At 40.1% G+C, this 18855-nt stretch overlaps 1 protein-coding gene across 3 annotated transcripts in view; it reads left to right on the top strand.

The window, feature by feature from the left end:
* Positions 1-18855, top strand: part of EXOC4 (exocyst complex component 4) — an 807055-nt gene that overhangs the window by 21921 nt on the left and 766279 nt on the right. For all 3 annotated transcript variants that reach the window (XM_030853847.2, XM_060305296.1, XM_070046302.1), the window contains one exon: positions 9610-9804. In XM_030853847.2, the coding sequence (XP_030709707.1) occupies positions 9610-9804 (195 nt within the window). The remainder of the gene's footprint in view (positions 1-9609; positions 9805-18855) is intronic.

The following is an 18855-nucleotide window of genomic DNA, read 5'->3' as shown; positions in this document are numbered from 1 at the left end:
TCTACATCTGTGTCTCTATTTCTGGTCTGTAAGGCAGAAATTGGTTCCTTTCTTCTTTCCTTCCTTCCCTCCCTCCCTCCCCACTTCCTTCTGTGGTTGGTCTTTGAAAAACTTTTGGTTCCTGGGTGCCACATCTTTAGTTCTTAAAGGATAAAGTGGGTTCATAAGGGGTATTTTTTATATTTGGCCAAGGGATGAACGGATCAAGTAAAGGTTATACACTGTCACATCATAGTTATGTGGTTCTTGGCTATTTATTTTGAGGGTCACTCCTTTAATACCTTGTGTTACTGCTCTCTGATAAATAACAATTGGTCCCACTTACTGAGCACTGATTCCTTGCCAGGCAGAATTGTGTCTGTTCCCCACTCAACAAATTTAGGATTTGAACTCTGGTCTCCCTGCTCTGAGGTCCTTGATGCTGGTTTTCAGACATCTTTTAAGCAGTAGTCCCCCATTTCTTTGTACATGAGATATTTTGCAGAACCCCAACATACCAGTTGCCTCTTGTTTGCTATTGGGCTGAGAGATGCAGAGCCTCATGCTGGCTCCCCTCCTTAGCGCTCAGCAGCTGACCTTCAAGCACCTCTGTGGCCAGAGGGCTGCATAGACCATTTGAAGTGCGCTGCCCTGTGCTATTTGATTGGTTCGGGAATTCTCTGGATGTACCTGCCCAGTGGTGGCTGTGCCTATGGTCTCCTCACATGTTTTCTTCCCTGCCTTCTAGACCTTATGATTTGGTAATAGGTACCTAAATGATTCTTCTAAGAATGCTGTTATATGTGAGTTTCAGCCTTGAAGAGTACAGTTCCACAATCAGTAGGTTCTTAACCTTTTTTGAAGCAATGTGGTGACCGCTTTACATTTTAAAATTAACTGGGCATTTTCAAAAGGAATTCTATAATTCTTAGCCTTTATAAGTGGTGAGCTCATCCTGTGGATTTATCGGTGAAACTAGGTAAAGCTATAGATCAGTAGCTCTAGATTTAAAGTGAACTGTAGTCCATTTTGACCCAATATACTAAGCTCAAGAGGGGTCAGAAAGTGAATCTGTAAAGCTGCTGACCTTCTGGCTTTGCCTCGGGTAATCACAGTAAGAGTGAAGGACCTCTTGGTGTTGGTGTTTTCTGATGAGTGTGCTTGACTGGAAGGACTTTGTCCTAATCTCAAGGGAGGCACTGCTGTGGTCGCTGCCTTGACTCCCTATCACTCTGAGTCAGTAGTATCTTTGCCCAAACAAAGAGTGTTTGCTGGTACTGAAAAGGAGAGTCTCATCTTGATTATTTCACATTTGTTTTAGTAGCCAGTCTTTTCACTGTCCTCCTCATTTTCAAGTATGCTGGAGTTCTGAGCAAAAGGAAACAACAGAAAATTGTTTTTTACTATATCAGACAGTTGTCAAGAAAGTAAATGTCACATAACTCAGTATTATGAACTAGCCTCAGTATTGGCAAGAGAAAAATAAAGGGCTAAATGTCTTTTCAAGAAAGCCTTTGATAGTTGATACATGGGAGAAGACAATTTTGGGGAAAAATGAAAGGGAATTTGTTTTTATTGTATAATTTGACAGTTTTGTACTGTGAAAGTCTGTTTCTCATCACCAAGGAAACACTGATGTTTCCTCACTAATCTTTGCCTGTCAGTTTTGGTTTTTAATTGCACTTTAGATTGTATACAGAATAAAGGTATGTATATTTTTAAAGTAAAAATGGGGATGATCCAGTAATCATTGGTTTACATTATTTCAGAGCCAAGCAAGATGTTGAGAATGTGTGAATCTGAGTTGACATTTTCTTTCTGCTCTCTGCCAAAAGAATGGAACGAGGATTCACTCAATAAATATTTGTTGAGTGCCAGCTATGTGCTGGTGGTGGTTTCGATACTGAAATATGTTTTAGATTTCCATGTAGTGGAAAATACCAGTCCCTGTCCTCATGGGGCTTACATGCTAGTGGGAAGACACAGGAAAACAAATAGATGATATTTAGCAACATTGATTTAGTCTCTATATTAAGTGTTTGTTTTGTGCTGAGCAGTGGTCTAGGTCCTGGGGTATAGAAGTGAGTAAAACAGACAAAAATTCCTGTCCTCGTGGAGTTTACATTCTAGTCAAGAAAGGCAGGCTATCAATTAGTAAGAGGGTATAACAGATGGTAAGAAATGCTGTGCTTAAAATAAAATTTAAAAAAAAAGCAAGGAAGGAGAATAGGGGAGTTGCTGTTTTGAACAGAGTGGTCAGGGAAGGCTTCACTGAGGTTATATTCAAGCCAACACTAGAAGAAGGTGAGGGAGAGTCTGGAAAAGCACCCCAGGAAGAAGGAATAGCAGGTACAGAAAGATCCTCAAGCAAGAACATGATTGGAATTTGGGAGAGCAGCAAGGTTGGAGCTGGAGCACAGTGAGAAGTGGGGAGAGTGGCAGAGGGAGACGAGAGTGCTGGTGGGTGAGGTGTGGCAGAGTGGGTCAGGTCACGTGGGGTCTTGATCGCTGTAAGGACTTTGATTTTAACTCTGGGTGTGTGGAAATCATTGTAAGTGTTGAGCACAAGAACGGCACGATGTGTCTAACATGTTAAAAGGGCCACTCTAGCTGCTATACTGAGAAGAGATTTTAGTGGGGGCCAAGGCAGATGAAGATGTTCACGTTCATGCTTTGTTACCTTTTAAAGCTTGAGAACACAGAACTGTTTACATTTCCCATCTTGGCACTTCTTTCATTTATGGATTCTTGTTGGTAGAATCTCTGTCCTTGAGGACAATATGAGCTGACAGATAGATCTGACTCTTCTTTGATGCTCCAAACTTCTTTATATCAGTCAAGTCCACTTAGAATTTTTTCGAGATTAAATGTGCAAATAAAATACCATGTATGATTGATCAGGTCACTTATGTGGATAAGTAAAATAGTTGGGCTGTCTTATTACTATTGAGTACAAATGAGATGTTGCTGCATTAGAAAACCTCAGAATTTATAGGTTCTACCAGTGTCTGTCATAATGACTGTTATAGCAGCACCAGAATAGATGAATATGAATGGATATGAGTTGGGAACTTGGGCCGTATGCTTGTTGTTAGTATTTGAATTTGAGTGTTTCTTCCATCCTGTATTAAGTAGATGAGATGATGCCAGATTTCTTTAAAGATACTAAGTATCCATCTAATGCTTATCATAGAAGCAGGTAAACTGAAGGGAAAACACAGACACTTGTCTCTGTTTTGATGTGCGCACACACACTTTACATTTCGCCCCAGTTTCGGCTGTTCTGTTGGTGCTTGATCGAGCTCTTAACTCATTTTTCTTGCCTGTAATTGGAAATAACCATATGTGATTGTTAAAGTGAAGTTGTTAGGGCTTGATCATTGAGTAATGTAACATTCATTACTTAACATTTAACTAAAATAATTTTGTGACCTTTTTATATGAAAGTATATGTTGTGAGGTGGAATTAGAATGAAGAATAACCTTAATGGATATAAAAAAGTAAGTCACAGTAGGACAACATGGTTTTGGTAGGAAGTTATTTAAGCCCAGACATAAAATCCCAGCTGCTTGTATGAGAAAGGGAAAAAAGCCTAGAAATGGACATGCTAAACTGTGGGCAAGAATGAGATATCATCATTTAAAATCTAGGCAGTGGTCCGGATCATCAATGCGGTCACAAGAACTACAAGGCAGTCTTTTCATTAAGTTTAACTGTGTCTGTATTTGTGTTCTGTATCCAGACTCTGCAACTCAAAAGCGTAGTATTGCCTTCGGAAAAGGTTGAGTGAAGCCTCTCAGAATTTAAGACCTTAAAATGGAAGCTGAAAAACTAAGGAGCAAAAAGCATGAGAAATAGAAGTTTGAGGGTAATTAAAAAATGATCTTTAGTTCTAAAGGGCTTTTAAACAGAGCACTGAGTAGTGTTTCTAAAGTTCATTTGTTTTAAGCACTTTCCGTTAAGACTATGGGAAAAAGTGGCTTGGACATGTGTTAGGAGGATACCCGTGAAAATGCTTACATGTGGATTTGTTTTTACTACAAATAAGAGAAAATTTGATACTCTGTACTTTTAGAAGTAAGAATAACGTTGATTGTTTCATTAATTTTCATTTCCCATCCCTTGCTTCTGAGGAACTTTACAGGATATTTCTAGTCTACAGTATCAATGAGGTGCTTGCACATTTGTTGTATTTTATTACAGATAACATGCACGCTCAAAGGCATTCCCCTCCTCCCCTAATACTCCATCCAAGTTCAATGCTTTTCTGATTTTATGGCTTAAAAGTTAGGGCCTCCACCACCTCCCCTCTGCCTCCATCAGCATCCTCCTCTGTCACATGTCCCAACGTGTTGTTCAGAGGCCCCAGTTCATTTCCTCCTCTCTTGATCTTTCTCAAGGCAGGGTTGCAAAAATCTCTCTCTCTCTGCTTTCTGTGTCATCTCACATATCCATTCACAATGACCTCTTGGGCCCTGTGTTCCTTATTTTCTCTTTTTCTAATAGTCTCTAATTAAAGTGATTTAGTTCTTGTTTATTGAAACTGAAATTCTTGTTTTAGGTAATTTGGAGCAAATGAAGTTACTAGAGTTCTGAGGAAGCAAAGGAAACTTGTGTTTGAGGAAGGATTTCTTTACTTGGGTTTTGATGTCATGATTTGAAAAGCTTGACTCTTCATGGATTTATTTAAGGAAGAAACAGAGTAACAGAATTTTTGAATCTTAACTATCCTGATTAAATTAGAATGGAATTAAAATGCTGTCACCACGTTTCTAAAAGAACAGGCCTTTGAGAAATAAACATTTAGGTGGAATATGGTACCTTTCTTACATTTACCTGCATTTATTCATGGATGGACATAGCCCTGTTTCTCCCCTCCCTGTTTCAAAAATCATATTTATTGAGCTAGCGTTTACGTACAATAAAATGCATTGTTTTTAGTTCAGTGAGTTTTGTCAGACGTATATATCCTTGAATATGTTTCCATTGCCCCAGAGACTTCTCTCCTGCTTCTTTATAGGCCGTACCCCCCACCCCATCTTGCCCCAAACAAATACTGATTTGAAATCTATCACCATATATTATTTTTACCTGTTACAGAACCTCATAGCGTGTATACTCCTGCGTCTGGCTTCTTTTGCTCAGCATAATCTTGAGGTTCTTCACATTTCTTCCTTTTTATTGCTGACTGGTATTCCCCCTGCCACCCCAAGTTTTAAAAGAGCATTTCTTCATAACTGACTTTCTGATCAAAAAGCTGAAGCCTCAGGGCAATTTAGTATTAAAAGTTCTTTTAGCTTCTTATGTCTGCAGCTCTGGCTAAACCGTTTAGGAAATGGTTTTGGTAATGTTCATTTTCCACACAGCCTGATGCCATTTCCCCCACCCCCAAACACACACACATTCTACCTTCCTTTTCATTTTTCCTCCATGTAGTATGTAAAAATGAGGAGTGAGCTGATTATACTGTATATATCCTAGTGTGAAATGCCATAATGGTCTTTTATTCCAATCAGAAGGGAGTTTGCCAAGCTTTGCTGACACCCTGTAAGTCTATCTCCCACTATCTGCATCAAGAGCCTAGTTGGGTGTTGTATGACATAAAATTTATTTTTAACAGTTTCCATAGTAACCATTACACACAGAGGGAAAAGCTGAGAAGTATAGAACCAAGGTGATGTAAGTAGAATATCAGAAATTAGATTCTGAGAGATTTTAACTAAGATTTAACATAGAATGGATTTAATAGCTGGAGTTCTTAACCCAGGCACCAAGAACTCCTAGAGGATCTAGGAATGGCCTTGAGAACTGTGTTTAAAAAATCAAATAAAACCACAAATGCTGATAAAAACCAGCATTCCCCTACCTCATCCTACCACAGTACTAATTCCAACACTTCGGAGGTATGGACTTTTACTCTTTCAGTTTTTTTTTTTCCCAGATATTTGTATTTCTGTATTTCTAAGTAATATGCTGATACTACTTTTCTGGATTTTTCTATTTTAGACATTGTATATGAGCTTCCAGTTATGGTTCCTCCTTCACTCTTTCCCCCACCCCACCTCATCTTCTCCCCTCATCCTCTCTGTATAGTTGTGTCCTAGTTTTCGGTTAAATAGCTGGTGCGTATTTTATTATAACGACGTAAATAGTTACATCTAAAGCATCCAGCATACTTTTTTTTTTTAAACCCCACATTTGTTTGTTTATTTATTTATTTTTGGCTGTGTTGGGTCTTCGTTTCTGTGTGAGGGCTTTCTCTAGTTGTGGCAAGCGGGTGCCACTCTTCATCGCGGTGCGCGGGCCTCTCACTATCGCGGCCTCTCTTGTTGCGGAGCACAAGCTCCAGATGTGCAGGCTCAGTAGTTGTGGCTCATGGGCCTAGTTGCTCCGTGGCATGTGGGATCCTCCCAGACCAGGGCTCGAACCTGTGTCCCCTGCATTAGCAGGCAGATTCTCAACCACTGCGCCACCAGGGAAGCCCAGCAGCATACCATTTTTGCTTGTGCAATTTTGTTCTCGTTTTCCTTGTAGTTAATGATTGTAAAATCCCATTGCCTTTGTTCTGCATCGGTTTCCCCCTTTCCTGGATCCTCTGTTTCTCCTCTTGTTTTTCTCTTATATTGATGGAGTACGTTCTTCAGTAGCTTGCTGAGATAATGGTGCATATGAGGTTTATTTTTTAAGAGCTTGCATGCCTGAAAATGTCTTTATTTTTTCCTCACACTTGATTGATAGTTTTTCTGGGAAATAATTCTCTCTTAGGATTTTGAAGATACATTATTCCTTTGTCATGTAGCTTTCAGTGTTGCTGTTGAGACGCATTCTGATACACAGTCCTTTGTATGGCTTTTTTCCCTCCTTTGAAAGCTTTTAGGATTGTCTCTATATCCTTATGTTCTTACGAGTCAGGATAATGTGCCCTGGGTCTTTTTTCACTTCATTGTCTCAAACACTCTGTGTGCCTTTTCAATCTGAAAGTTCATGTCTTTTACTCTGGAACATTTTCTTCCATTTTATTATTAGTTTTTCTCCACTTTGTCTCACTTTTCCTCCCCTGCAATTCTTATTTGGACCTCTCGGATCAACCACCCCATTTTCTTTTATCTCCTATTTTCCTTTCTTTGTTTTTTGTGTCTTACTCTTTGGAGATTTCAAGAGTCTCTTCTAACCTTTGTGTTGGATTTTTTTTGCTATCATATTTTTAATTTCCAAGAGCTGTTTTTCATTCTCTGAATTTTTAATAGCATCCTGTTCTTGTTTCATTGATGTAATATCTTTTCCCCCAAGGGATATTAATTATAGCTTTTTAAAATTTCTTTTTCCTGCCTAGTTTCTGTTCCCCTACTCCCCTCAGCACTTTTTTCTTTGTTTTCATGCCTGTCTTTCCATATTACAGGCTTTACTTGACTGTGTGGTGATCCTTGGCTAACTGTTTGGATGGAGGAGGGAGGTATATTACAAAGCTGAGATGGAGCTCACAGCATGTGGTGGGGCTTGTCTAGTGATGATTGGCTGGGACCCAGCAGTTTCCTTGGTTGTTTTTCCCAGGGGAAAGCCATAAGTTTCCTGTGTTGGGGATCAAAGTCAAGCTGAGTGTTATTGGAGCCAACCCAGGAAGGAGGCTGTGGGTCCAGGGAGGGCTGAGGACCTTACTTGTCAGTGGGTCCACTTTGACTTCATTCTCCTGTTTTCTGTCCAGTGCCTCACACCCTCCTCTCAGCTGTCTGGCATTTCCTGGTCCAGATTCTTTCTAGTTCAGTTTCTTCAGATTGTAAACCTCCTATTTGGCCAGTGCTGTGGCAGAGGGAATTACATGTCTGTGTGGTTTGATGAGGATGTTGGATGAGGGCTCAAAATACTTAGTTTCAACCCTGTACTCTTGCCTTCAATATTCTGGGTGCCTCCTTTTCAGTGTTACCAAACCCCACTTGATGCCAGCCATCTTCTTACCAGCTTCCAAGGGTTTCTAGCCATCCTTGCTGTTCCCTCCTCTCTGTTCTCTCTTTTCTTGGTATTTTATGCTAAAAAATAAATAGAATTATTTTGCTATCTCTTTGGGATTGATGGAAGGAGTAGAGGTGATTAGAACCTTCTTCAACAGATTGTCAAAGGGGTCTATAACTCCCCAGAAAGCTAACAGTCATTCTTCTGTGCTAATCAAGACAGCTTACAGAAGCTGTTTATTCAGGGCTCTTTTTACATTGGACAGTTTGATAAAAGTATGATTTAGATATTGTCCTAAAGTTGTAGGATTAGATTAGATGCTGTCTCAAGATACCTTCTAATTTTAGCGTTCAATTCATATTTTCCATGTTTGCTGGAAAAATGTCAAAATTTAGTTTTACAGTCACCAAAAAGTAGCATCATGAGTCTGTGTACCACCACACCAAATGTTGTAAAAGAAGACAGATTTTTAATTGTTAAAAACATGGTAGACTTTCTAGGGTGATGGGAATGTCCTATATATTGACGAAGGTTTGGATTATTGCAGGTGTGTATGCATTTGCTAAAACTCATCAAGTGATGCACTTTCATGCATAAATTTTACCTCAAACAGAAAACAAAACCAAAACTGTAAACAAACATGAAATTCTAATTTAAATAAAAATACATGTAAAGGAATGTCAAAAGTATATGAAAGGTCATGATTCTTTTTATTTTTTCATGCTATAAAAATCAAATTTTTGGGCTTCCCTGGTGGCGCAGTGGTTGAGAGTCTGCCTGCAGGGGACAATGGGTTTGTGCCCCGGTCCGGGAAGATCCCACATGCTGCGGAGCGGCTGGGCCCGTGAGCCATGGCCACTGAGCCTGCGCGTCCGGAAACTGTGCTCCACAACGGGAGAGGCCACAACAGTGAGAGGCCTGCGTACCGCAAAAAAAAAAAAAAAAAAAAAAAAATCAAAATTTTAATTAGGGTAGAACATGAAAATACACTTATCATATACATGGCAACTACCCTTCCCTGATCCTCTTCTCCTCCTCCTGTGTTATCAAGCTGTGCCTAGGCTGGTCAGCAAACCGTGCAGATCTATGAGAATGCCTGCAACTGTCATATTTAATGCCTAAAATCAGAATACATGGAAACAATTCTTGGTATGTTTTAATTCCCTTTATTTCACGACTGTCTCTGGAAGCGTCTACTCTTTTCTGGAAACTGGGCTTACCTTCATTTTAGTCAGTTGAGACGAACGTCCGTGTCCTTTGTTATCAACTTCAGCTAAAGTTCTAGACCTAGAAGGATGAACCAAGTGACCTATCATCTGAATAGGAAAGACGCCAGGAAGAATGGGGAAGGAATAATAGCACGGACTCGCAAATCAGTCATTCCCTTCTAGATATATTAACTTTGGTGTGGAAATTCATATTTTCAGAGTATATGCTCTATATCCTGAGTAATTTTCTCATTTCTCAGGAGAGAAAATACAGAGAAGTGGAGACCTGAGCAAGTGAATCTGTGTAATAACCAGGATTAGAATTTCACAAGCAGATTAACCACAGCAGAATGAGTGGCAGTGATAACTAGGAACTGTTACTTATAACAGTACTGGTGAAGAATAGTAACCAAATTGTGGGTTTAGGCTGGAAAGACTTTGGACTGACCCAAGATTGAAACTGTTCTATTGTAGGTAAAAGAGAATCTGCTTTCATGCAAGATGCTGTTGCACTGCAAACGAGATGAGCTTCGGAAATTGTGGATTGAAGGAATTGAACACAAGCATGTCCTGAACCTGCTGGATGAAATCGAGAATATCAAGCAAGTGCCTCAAAAGCTGGAACAGTGCATGGCCAGCAAGCACTATCTCAGTGCCACCGACATGCTGGTAAGAGCACAGCCTGCGCTCCTGGGCATTTCTGCTAAGATGGAGCGCTTCCTTCTGTTCTCTGAATTCTGTCCTTCATGAAGCACATGACAAACTGCCCTCTTGGGATTCACGAGCCCTTGCAGGTGAAGCCTGCCGGTTCTCTTCCTAATGTCAGTGTTTGCAATAGTAGGCGATTCTCTTCCTAATGTCAGTGTTTGCATTGTCTGCCTTTGGAACAGCGGCAAGAAGTATAATGGTAAGAAACCAGTACTTAAGTCATGTTGGAATGGTAATGAGAGGTGTTTGTTTTAGTTTCAGAGGAAGATAGTTAATGAATCCCATTTTGAAGAATGAAATCTGCATGAGAGAGAAGTTTAGGAAATTTATAAACTATGTTCCAAAAATTCTGTGAAGGACTATTTATATTAGGGCTTTGTTTTTTTTCCTTTAAGTTGATAAGAAAGAAAATAATTTTGGGGGGAATAATTCTGGAATAACTTTGTCCAGCAGGAGTATTCCACAGCCTAGCCTTTAGCCTGTATCTTCATCCATTCTGCTACTTTGTAAAAAAAAAAAAAAAATTAATTTATTTAATTAATTTATTTTTGGATGCGTTGGGTCTTCGTTGCTGTGTGCAGGCTTTCTCTAGATACTCTCTGTTGCGGTGTGTGGGCTTCTCATTGCGGTGGTTTCTCTTGTTGTGGAGCATGGGCTCTAGGCATGCAGGCTTCAGTAGTTGTAGCACGTGAGCTCAGTAGTTGTGGCTCGCGGGCTCTAGAGCGCAGGCTTAGTAGTTGTGGTGCATGGGCTTAGTTGCTCTGCGGCATGTGGGATCTTCCTGGACCAGAGTTTGAACCCATGTCCCCTGAGTTGGCAGGTGGATTCTTAACCCCTGTGCCATCAGGGAAGCCCATTTTGCTACTTTTTGAATTAGGAATGAAAATTCAGAGAAGGTTGCAGCTGGTGGTACATGTGGCTGAGCGTCAAGATAATGAATAAAAAAATAGGGCTTCCCTGGTGGCGCAATGGTTGCGAGTCCGTCTGCCGATGCAGGGGACGCGGGTTTGTGCCCCGGTCCGGGAAGATCCCACATGCCGTGGAGCAGCTGGGCCCGTGAGCCATGGCTGCTGAGCCTGTGCGTCCGGAGCCTGTGCTCCGCAACGGGAGAGGCCACAACAGTGAAAGGCCTGCGTACCGCAAAAAAAAAAAAAAAATACACATCTTGCTCCCTAAAAGCGCTAACTTTCCTAGGGCCTGTGGCTATTAGCAAGGGCTGCTCATTCCACCTCCTCTTTCCACACAAAGTTCCCTACTTCCTTCTCACAGTTGTCTGGTGACTACGGAAACTCTCAGGAGTAGATGGACTGTGTTTGGATTTTCTTTTCACTGTAGGTGAAAGTCCCTTATCTTTGTTTCAACAAATTAGATTGGCTGTAGCACTGGGGGGGAAAAAACACTGAGAGGAATTAGTGGGAGAAAAACAGGTTAAATCCTCTAAGTGGTTCTAATTCATTCAGACTTTCAAGAGGAATTTTGCTCTAAGTCTGTCATACGAAGCTTTAAAGGAAATTTGGTAACCAAGAGATGAGATGTGCCGTGATATTCTCTCATATATTAAAACCAGGTAGTGTGATAGTGAATAGTCAGTTTCCACAGTGGAGGGAGATTAATAATGGTCTTTTCTTTGGAGTGGTAAAATAATTGGGTATTTTCAGTATCTTTATAATGTCATCTTCCTTAATGATGACTATACAGTGTCCAACAAAAAAATTAGTCACCTCTTTAGCTTTGCTGTTGGTTTGTGTTAGGAAGGCATATATGTGCTAAATATTCAAGATTCAGCAATCAGAATAGATAAGCTTATATATATTTGTGTAGCATTTACACATCTATTTGAATCATGATTTTTTGTAGTGGGCCTGCTTTTAAGTAAGTGCCATATATTAAAAATAGGTTGTTAAGGCTTCCCTGGTGGCGCAGTGGTTGAGGGTCCGCCTGCCGATGCAGGGGACACGGTTCGTGCCCCGGTCTGGGAGGATCCCACAAGCCACGGAGCGGCTGCGCCCGTGAACCATGGACGCTGAGCCTGCGCGTCCGGAGCCTGTGCTCCGCAACGGGATAGGCCACGGCTGTGAGAGGCCCGCGTACTGCAAAAAAAAAAAAAAAAAAAATAGGTTGTTAGAACTTATTTTGGTGTTAATTATGCTCATTTTAGGATTTCAGATTTTAGGATTAGCCTTTATTCCTTAAGGGCTAATTTATTTAAGAGCTAATTAATAATGAACATTGTCTTGTCTTTGTTTTGACTTAAGGACCTCATTAAATACTTCTTTAAATTCTTGGCTGTAAGTTACAGAAATTTAGCTCTAGCTAGCTTAGGTAAAAGAATTGCTTTACTCATGTAACCAATCTGCTAAAAGAACAGGAGTATATGTGCAATGCCATCTGTATGTTTTTTCATTGTTTTACTGTAGACTTTCTTCCACGTGTGGGCAGGGTTTGGATGTGTGGGGAAAAGAAGGGTTGTGAGCTGTATTTTACATTTTTCCAGCTTTGCAGAGGAAAATAATCTTATAATTCAAAAATGGGGGTCAGATCTAGATTAGGCAGCTTGGGTACTGTGATTGTCAGTTCCAACTAAAACTATTTTGTTGGGGGAAGGGGGGTCCTGGGGAGTTGTGTGGGAAGGAAGGGTAGTCACCTCTAGAAAAGAGTAAGTATGAGAGAGATAGTTCCCAGAAGTTCCTCTTTTTCTGTTGTAGTTCTTTATGTACTCTGGATACTTATCCTTTGTCTTTTAGATGGATTGTAAATATCTTTTCCCAGTTGGTAGTATATCTTTTTGTTTAGGGTGTCTTTTATTAAAAAGTTTTAAAATTTAATTCAATAATGTTTTTCATTCTTTATTTCCTTTGTTATGTGACTTATTTTGAGAAAGTGTTTTATCCTACTGTCATAAAGAGAATCTCTTATATCATTGTCTTGAATCCATTTAAAATGTATTATCATATATGGTATGAACTAGGGATCTAATTTTACCTTCTATATAGCCACTTGGCTCACACCATTTATTGAATTCATTTCCTACTGATTTATAATTCCATCTTGATCACATACCAAGTTTTCACATGTGCATGGGTCTGTTTCTGAGCTCTTTATGTTGTTCAGTTGGTCTTGTCTGTATCTGCACCAAAACCATGTTGTTTTAATTACTATAATTTTATAATATATTCCCTCACTTTGCTATTCAGAACTGTCTGTGCTATTCTTGGCCCTTTTCTCTTCCATATGAATTTTGGTATCAACTTGTCAAGTTCCATGCAAAGCGTGATGGTATTTTGATTAAATTTAGGAGAACTTCATCTTTGTAATATCAGGTCTCTCATTTATTGACGTCTTAATTTATGTGCTTTATAATAATGCTTAGTAATGTATTCCTTAGAGACAGTACATGTATTTTGTTAGTTTTACTTCTGGCTCTCAGCTCCTGGTTGCTTTTTAAAATAGTGGCTCTTTATTAATTATAATTTCTAGCTATTTGTTGCTGATGTATAGGGATGTGATAGATTTCTTGTTTATGAATCGTAGATTTCCTTGAACCTAATCCTTATCCTGCTTGCTTGGAAAATGATGATTTGTTCTTTAAGACTTGGCTCAAATTTCATCAAGTTTCTGAATGTCCCTGGTAATTAGATGCTTCTCTTTTTTTAAAAAAGAATTATTATATATTTTTATTGTGGCAAGAATACTTGACATGAGTAGATGCTTTTCTTTGTCTCCATAAATATAATTGCTTTTGTTTGTATGGTAGGTCATTGAGGGCAGGGACTATATCTTACCTATTTTTGTCTGCCCTGTACTTAGCATAATGTACTTCACATGGTCAGAGTTCACAGATGATTAGCCGAACGGGTAACTCTGTGGAAGACTTTGACACCACTAAATAGAGAAAAGGAAAATTCCTCTCTAGGAGCCTGGTCTGATTTTTTTCTCCTCTGGTTTGGGGTTTTTGTTAGGTTTTGTTTTTGTTTTTTTAATGGCAAGGTTCTCTAGTTTCTAACCGTTCCTTTCTGCAATATTTAAATGGACAACAAAAACAATAATTATAATAATAGCTAATATGTGTTGAGCCCTCACTGTGTGCTGGTACCATTTTAAGTATGTTACCTTTGTTAACACTTTGAATTCTCACAACAACCCTATGAGAGAGAGGTTTCTGATGTCCTTCCCATTTTCCAGAGGAGGTAGTTGGTTTGGATGACCAGGGGGTTTAGCATATTCTAATATACAGTGAAGATTTCATGGAGGTAGGATTTAAGATGTGCTCAAAACGTTGGAAATATTCCTCAATTTGGTCTTTTGTATATGAGTAAATAGTAAGGTCTATAACTGCTCTTTGATTGCACTTCATATGAGAAAATAATCACATTTCCTTTCCCCATGGTTATGTGCTATTAGAAGTAAAATCTACTTAAGGCATCTCAAGGGTCCAAATGGAAATCTTTGCTAAAAGACATCAGAGGAGGACTTACCTGGTGGCGCAGTGGTTAAGAATCCGCCTGCCAATACAGGGGACACAGGTTCGATCCCTTGTCCAGGAAGATCCCACATGCTGCGGAGTAACTAAGCCCATGTGCCACAACTACTGAGCCTGTGCTGTGGAGTCAGTGAGCCACAACTGTTGAAGCCCATGTGCCTGGAGCCTGTGCTCCGCAACAGGGGAAGCCACCGCATGAGAAGCCCACACACCTCAACGAAGGGTAGCCCCTGCTCACCCGCAAGTAGAGAAAGCCCATGCCCAGTAAGGAAGACCCAAGGCAGCCAAAAATAAATAAATAAAGATAAATTAAAAAAAAAGAAAAAGTAATTTCCTTTAAAAGACATCAGAGGAAAGTGAAGACAGAACAATCTAGTCTTTCAAACCCCTCTGATTTGCTTAGATCTTTTTATCAAGAGATTTTGTCTTTCCTTTTTTTTTTGCGGTACACGGGCCTCTCACTGCTGTGGCCTCTCCCGCTGCGGAGCACAGGCTCCAGACGCGCAGGCTCAGCGGCCATGGCCCACTGGCCCAGCCGCTCCGTGGTACGTGGGATCCTCCTGGACCGGGGCACGAACCCATGTCCCCTGCATCGGCAGGCAGACTCTCAACCACTGTGCCACCAGGGAAGCCCTGTCTTTCCATTTTTAAGGCAGGTGCAGATGCCCAGTAATTTAATCCCTACTCAGGTTAATAAATGCAGAGTAAATAAATCAGTGGTGACCCATGGCTCTTGTCAGCTCCTGCAGTTCCTATTTCACCATCAGCCTGGGCTGATAGCTGTAGACTTGGCTTCTAGATGGGATATTTATGTCTTTTGATAACTTGAGTATTGCATAAAATAAATTGTCATGACAGGGGATGTCTGCAAATAGGCATGGCCTTTTGTTTCCTCCTTCAAGGTAAACAGCTGCTGTTAGCCTATGAAAAGCTAAAAGTGATCCAACAAGAAGCCTGTATCCGTCATATTGAAATCAGAGACTTGATTAATACTGTAGCCTGTAGCTTTGTGATATGTACGGTTTAAATTAGACCTCTGCAGTCATTGTGCTGGGTTGATGCAAGCGCATTAATGACATAATTTCTGGTTGCTGCATCACATTTCTGCAGTTTGTCCTTTGTATTCCACTCACATTAATTGAAGTAATTTTGCCAGTGAAGCGTGTTTCAAACCTCTGCATTTAAATTGAAATTTTAATTCCCTTATTGTCTTGAAAAGACGGCTGAAGATGCCTTGTTACAGGTTTCATTATCACTCAAAACACTCCAGCTGCTGGTTCTAATGTACAATGACTGATTAATTCTGGGAAGAATTATTAATGTAAGAACAGCTTCTTCCCAGTGGCATGAGCTAACCAGGAAGGTATTTCATGATAGTTAATATTTTTATGAACTATTTTTTTAAGGAGAATTTTGTGTGGAAGTCTGCATCGAACTGAAATTGCACAGATGAGCTTTGAAAACCACTTACACAAGTTCTGATTTATCAACCCATAGAAGTCAATTCATAATTGCATTCAATCAGTGGAAACCAAGCCAGTGTGAGTAGTTTTGAAGCACTTTAGCTGACAGTCACAAGGCTTGTGACTAAAATAAATTTTTCATTTCTAAGGCTTCCTGAGATTGTAGAGATTTTGAATGTCTCTTGATCATTTTGTCGTTTTTTAAAAATTTATATGCCTTTTTAAAAAGAATCCATAGTTGTATAGTCAGATAAGGATTATTATGATAATTATAATAACAACATATATATGTTGCCTGTCTTCTTCCCAGAGGATCCCAGAGTGCTTTGCTGAAAGAGTGGTATGGTGGAATTATTTCATTTACTCTGTGAAGATGTGGCCACCTCTGGGGTGAAGAGAGTAAAACAGCTATTTAATTGCATAGTTTTTTAAGATCCTATAATCAAAATAGGTATATGTGTAATACTCTTCGTTTACAAGAGCCTTTGCAATTGTTGTACAACATTCAAGGCTGTGAATGTCAGCGTGGGTCTTAGTGTGGGTCAGGTGGACCTGTGCTTGAATCCCAGCTTTGCCCTTTACTAGCTGGATGACTTGGGGCTACTTATTTAATTTGACTTTGCTGAAAGTTGGAGTTGAGAATAATTGTATGCCTCCAGAGTTGCTGAAGGGATTAAATGAAATATTAAGCTATGTATGTAAAGTACGCACAGTATACATAGTAAGACCTTAGAAATGTTATTTATAATTGATTATGTTTACTGATACTGTAAGAAAGGATGTAGTGATTGCTATCATGTTATACCCTCAAAAACTCATCTGAGGTGGACTTGTTTTGAGCTGATGAGAGTTGAAGGTAGGGCTGGCTAAGTTAGGCATTTTTGATTCCTTTTCTTCTTGCCCTGAATGAAAGACCACTCCACATTTTATATGGTCAAGGAATTCCTGCAGGCAGAGATAGGATTTTTCTCGGAAAACAAGTCTAGTCTGCTCTTACACAGGCACAGATGGATGATCAAGACCCCAGAGCCCTAGGCCATATTTTTGGGATTTGGCATGAACAAATTTCAGTTTCTGTGTCATCAGTCACCTCTTCAGCTTACATCAAGTATATGTTCGATGGGTACCCACTGACTGTCCAATTATGAGCGATGTAATTTGTTGGTAAACTGTCCAAGACCAGTTTGTTGCAAAATCTAGTCTTAGGTGACTCTTGGGTATTGTAATCAGATACAAGCCAGTTCACTATAAGAGAGTGCTTATCAACAAATGTTGATTTTAGTATCAGAGTAGTTGATGTTCAGTTATTCTTTCTGTCATTGCTTAGATGGCAGGACCAGTGGACCAATGAGGTTGCTCCTGTTGGTGCCAGTAAAACTGTGTCATCAGCAAATAAACTAATGCCTCTTTTCTCAAATTATGGGCAGGCAAGGGGTGACCATGCATCCACTGATTCATGTACAAGAAAAAAGGGGCCAAAGTGCATATTCCTTTCATCTGGCTTGAAAGATTCTGAGATCTCACAGGGCTGATTTTTCCTACCCTGACTCTGGGAATGAATGGTATTGAGGTGAAAGCACTGGGAATATCAGAGCCGAAACTCTAGCGAACTTATTGGACCAAACCTGACAGTGGTTCAGTGACTGCAAAATGTTTCAATATTCCATATAGATTTCCCTACATGATAAAAAAAAAAGTATCCGTGATCAATAATGAAACAGCCACCGTTAAAGCCCATCTGTTCCTAGTGTAGAATACTGATCCGAAAGACTGATGCCAGTATTCTATACTAATAATTTGTCAGCAAAGAATTTGGCACATATTTTGATAGACGGACAAATGAATGTGACGATACCATTGTTGATTACTTGTGTTGTTTCTATGTGGATCTGTGAAGGTGGCCTTAAACTTGAAGGGCCTTACGTGCTAGGAGGAAGGGACAGATGTTGAAGAAATAAACAGCATCTCATATCATGATCAGTGCAACAGGAGTTCCAGGAATACGGGGGCTGGGAGTGGGGTAGTCTGGTGTGCTATTTTATTTTATTTTATTTATTTATTTATTTATTTTTTGCGGTACGCGGGCCTCTCACTGCTGTGGCCTCTCCCGTTGTGGAGCACAGGCTCCGGATGCACAGGCTCAGCGGCCATGGCTCACGGGCCCAGCTGCTCTGCGGCATGTGGGATCTTCCTGGACCGGGGCACGAACCTGCGTGCCCTGCATCGGCGGGTGGACTCTCAACCACTGCGCCACCAGGGAAGCCCATGGTGTGCTATTTTCTGGTCAGCCGTAGCTGCTTTCAGCTGCATTTGGGAACCCTGAAATCCCTCAAACACCTACATCTGATTTTCTTGGCAAAAAGATGAAGGAAAAGCTGAAGATAAAGTTAGTAAATGAGTAACCTCGGTTTTTGGATCCCAAATTAAGTAAGTAGCTTTAGTGTGGCAGCGTTACGTTTCTCCTAGAGAGTAAAAGTACAGGGCTTTGTAGTAACTATTTTTCTTGCCGCTCATTGCCCTTTTAATTTATGTTTGTTTTTGAAGGCTGGGGTTTTTAAAAGCCACACTGTTTGATAGGCACTGGCTTATTGTAATAGCTTTCTTTCTCCTTTAGTTTTATTTTGCTCTTTCTGTCTGCTCTTCATTTGCCTCTTACTTTAAAGCAAATAGAAATTGTTTTATTTCACTAAACCTCATAAGGTTCAGCAGTTTTCAGCTGGCTCACTTGACTGTAGGGCAGTGGTTCCCAAACTCTGCACATTAGGGAATCCTTCAAGAATCCTAAAGCCCAGGTTGCACCCTAGACGGATGACGTTGAAATCTCTGGGGGTGGGACGCTAGCTTCAGTAATTGTTGGCATTCTCCAAGGGATTCCAATGTTCAGACAGATTTGGAACCAGTGATGTGTAGGGTATAACCTATGCTATGCAGTAGACCAAAACTAATTGTCCTTGACTTCATTTAACACTTACATTTGAAACCAAATATTTGTGTAAGACAGACATCACATGGCAATATTGACCTTTATGTAGAAATGTTGTAGGTTGACTAAAGTTACTTTGTTGCTGT

The sequence above is a fragment of the Globicephala melas genome, chromosome 9, assembly GCF_963455315.2.
Source record: "Globicephala melas chromosome 9, mGloMel1.2, whole genome shotgun sequence".
Lineage (NCBI taxonomy): Eukaryota > Metazoa > Chordata > Mammalia > Artiodactyla > Delphinidae > Globicephala > Globicephala melas.
Note: the sequence above shows the minus strand (reverse complement) of the source record. Positions and strands in the feature narration are given on the sequence as shown.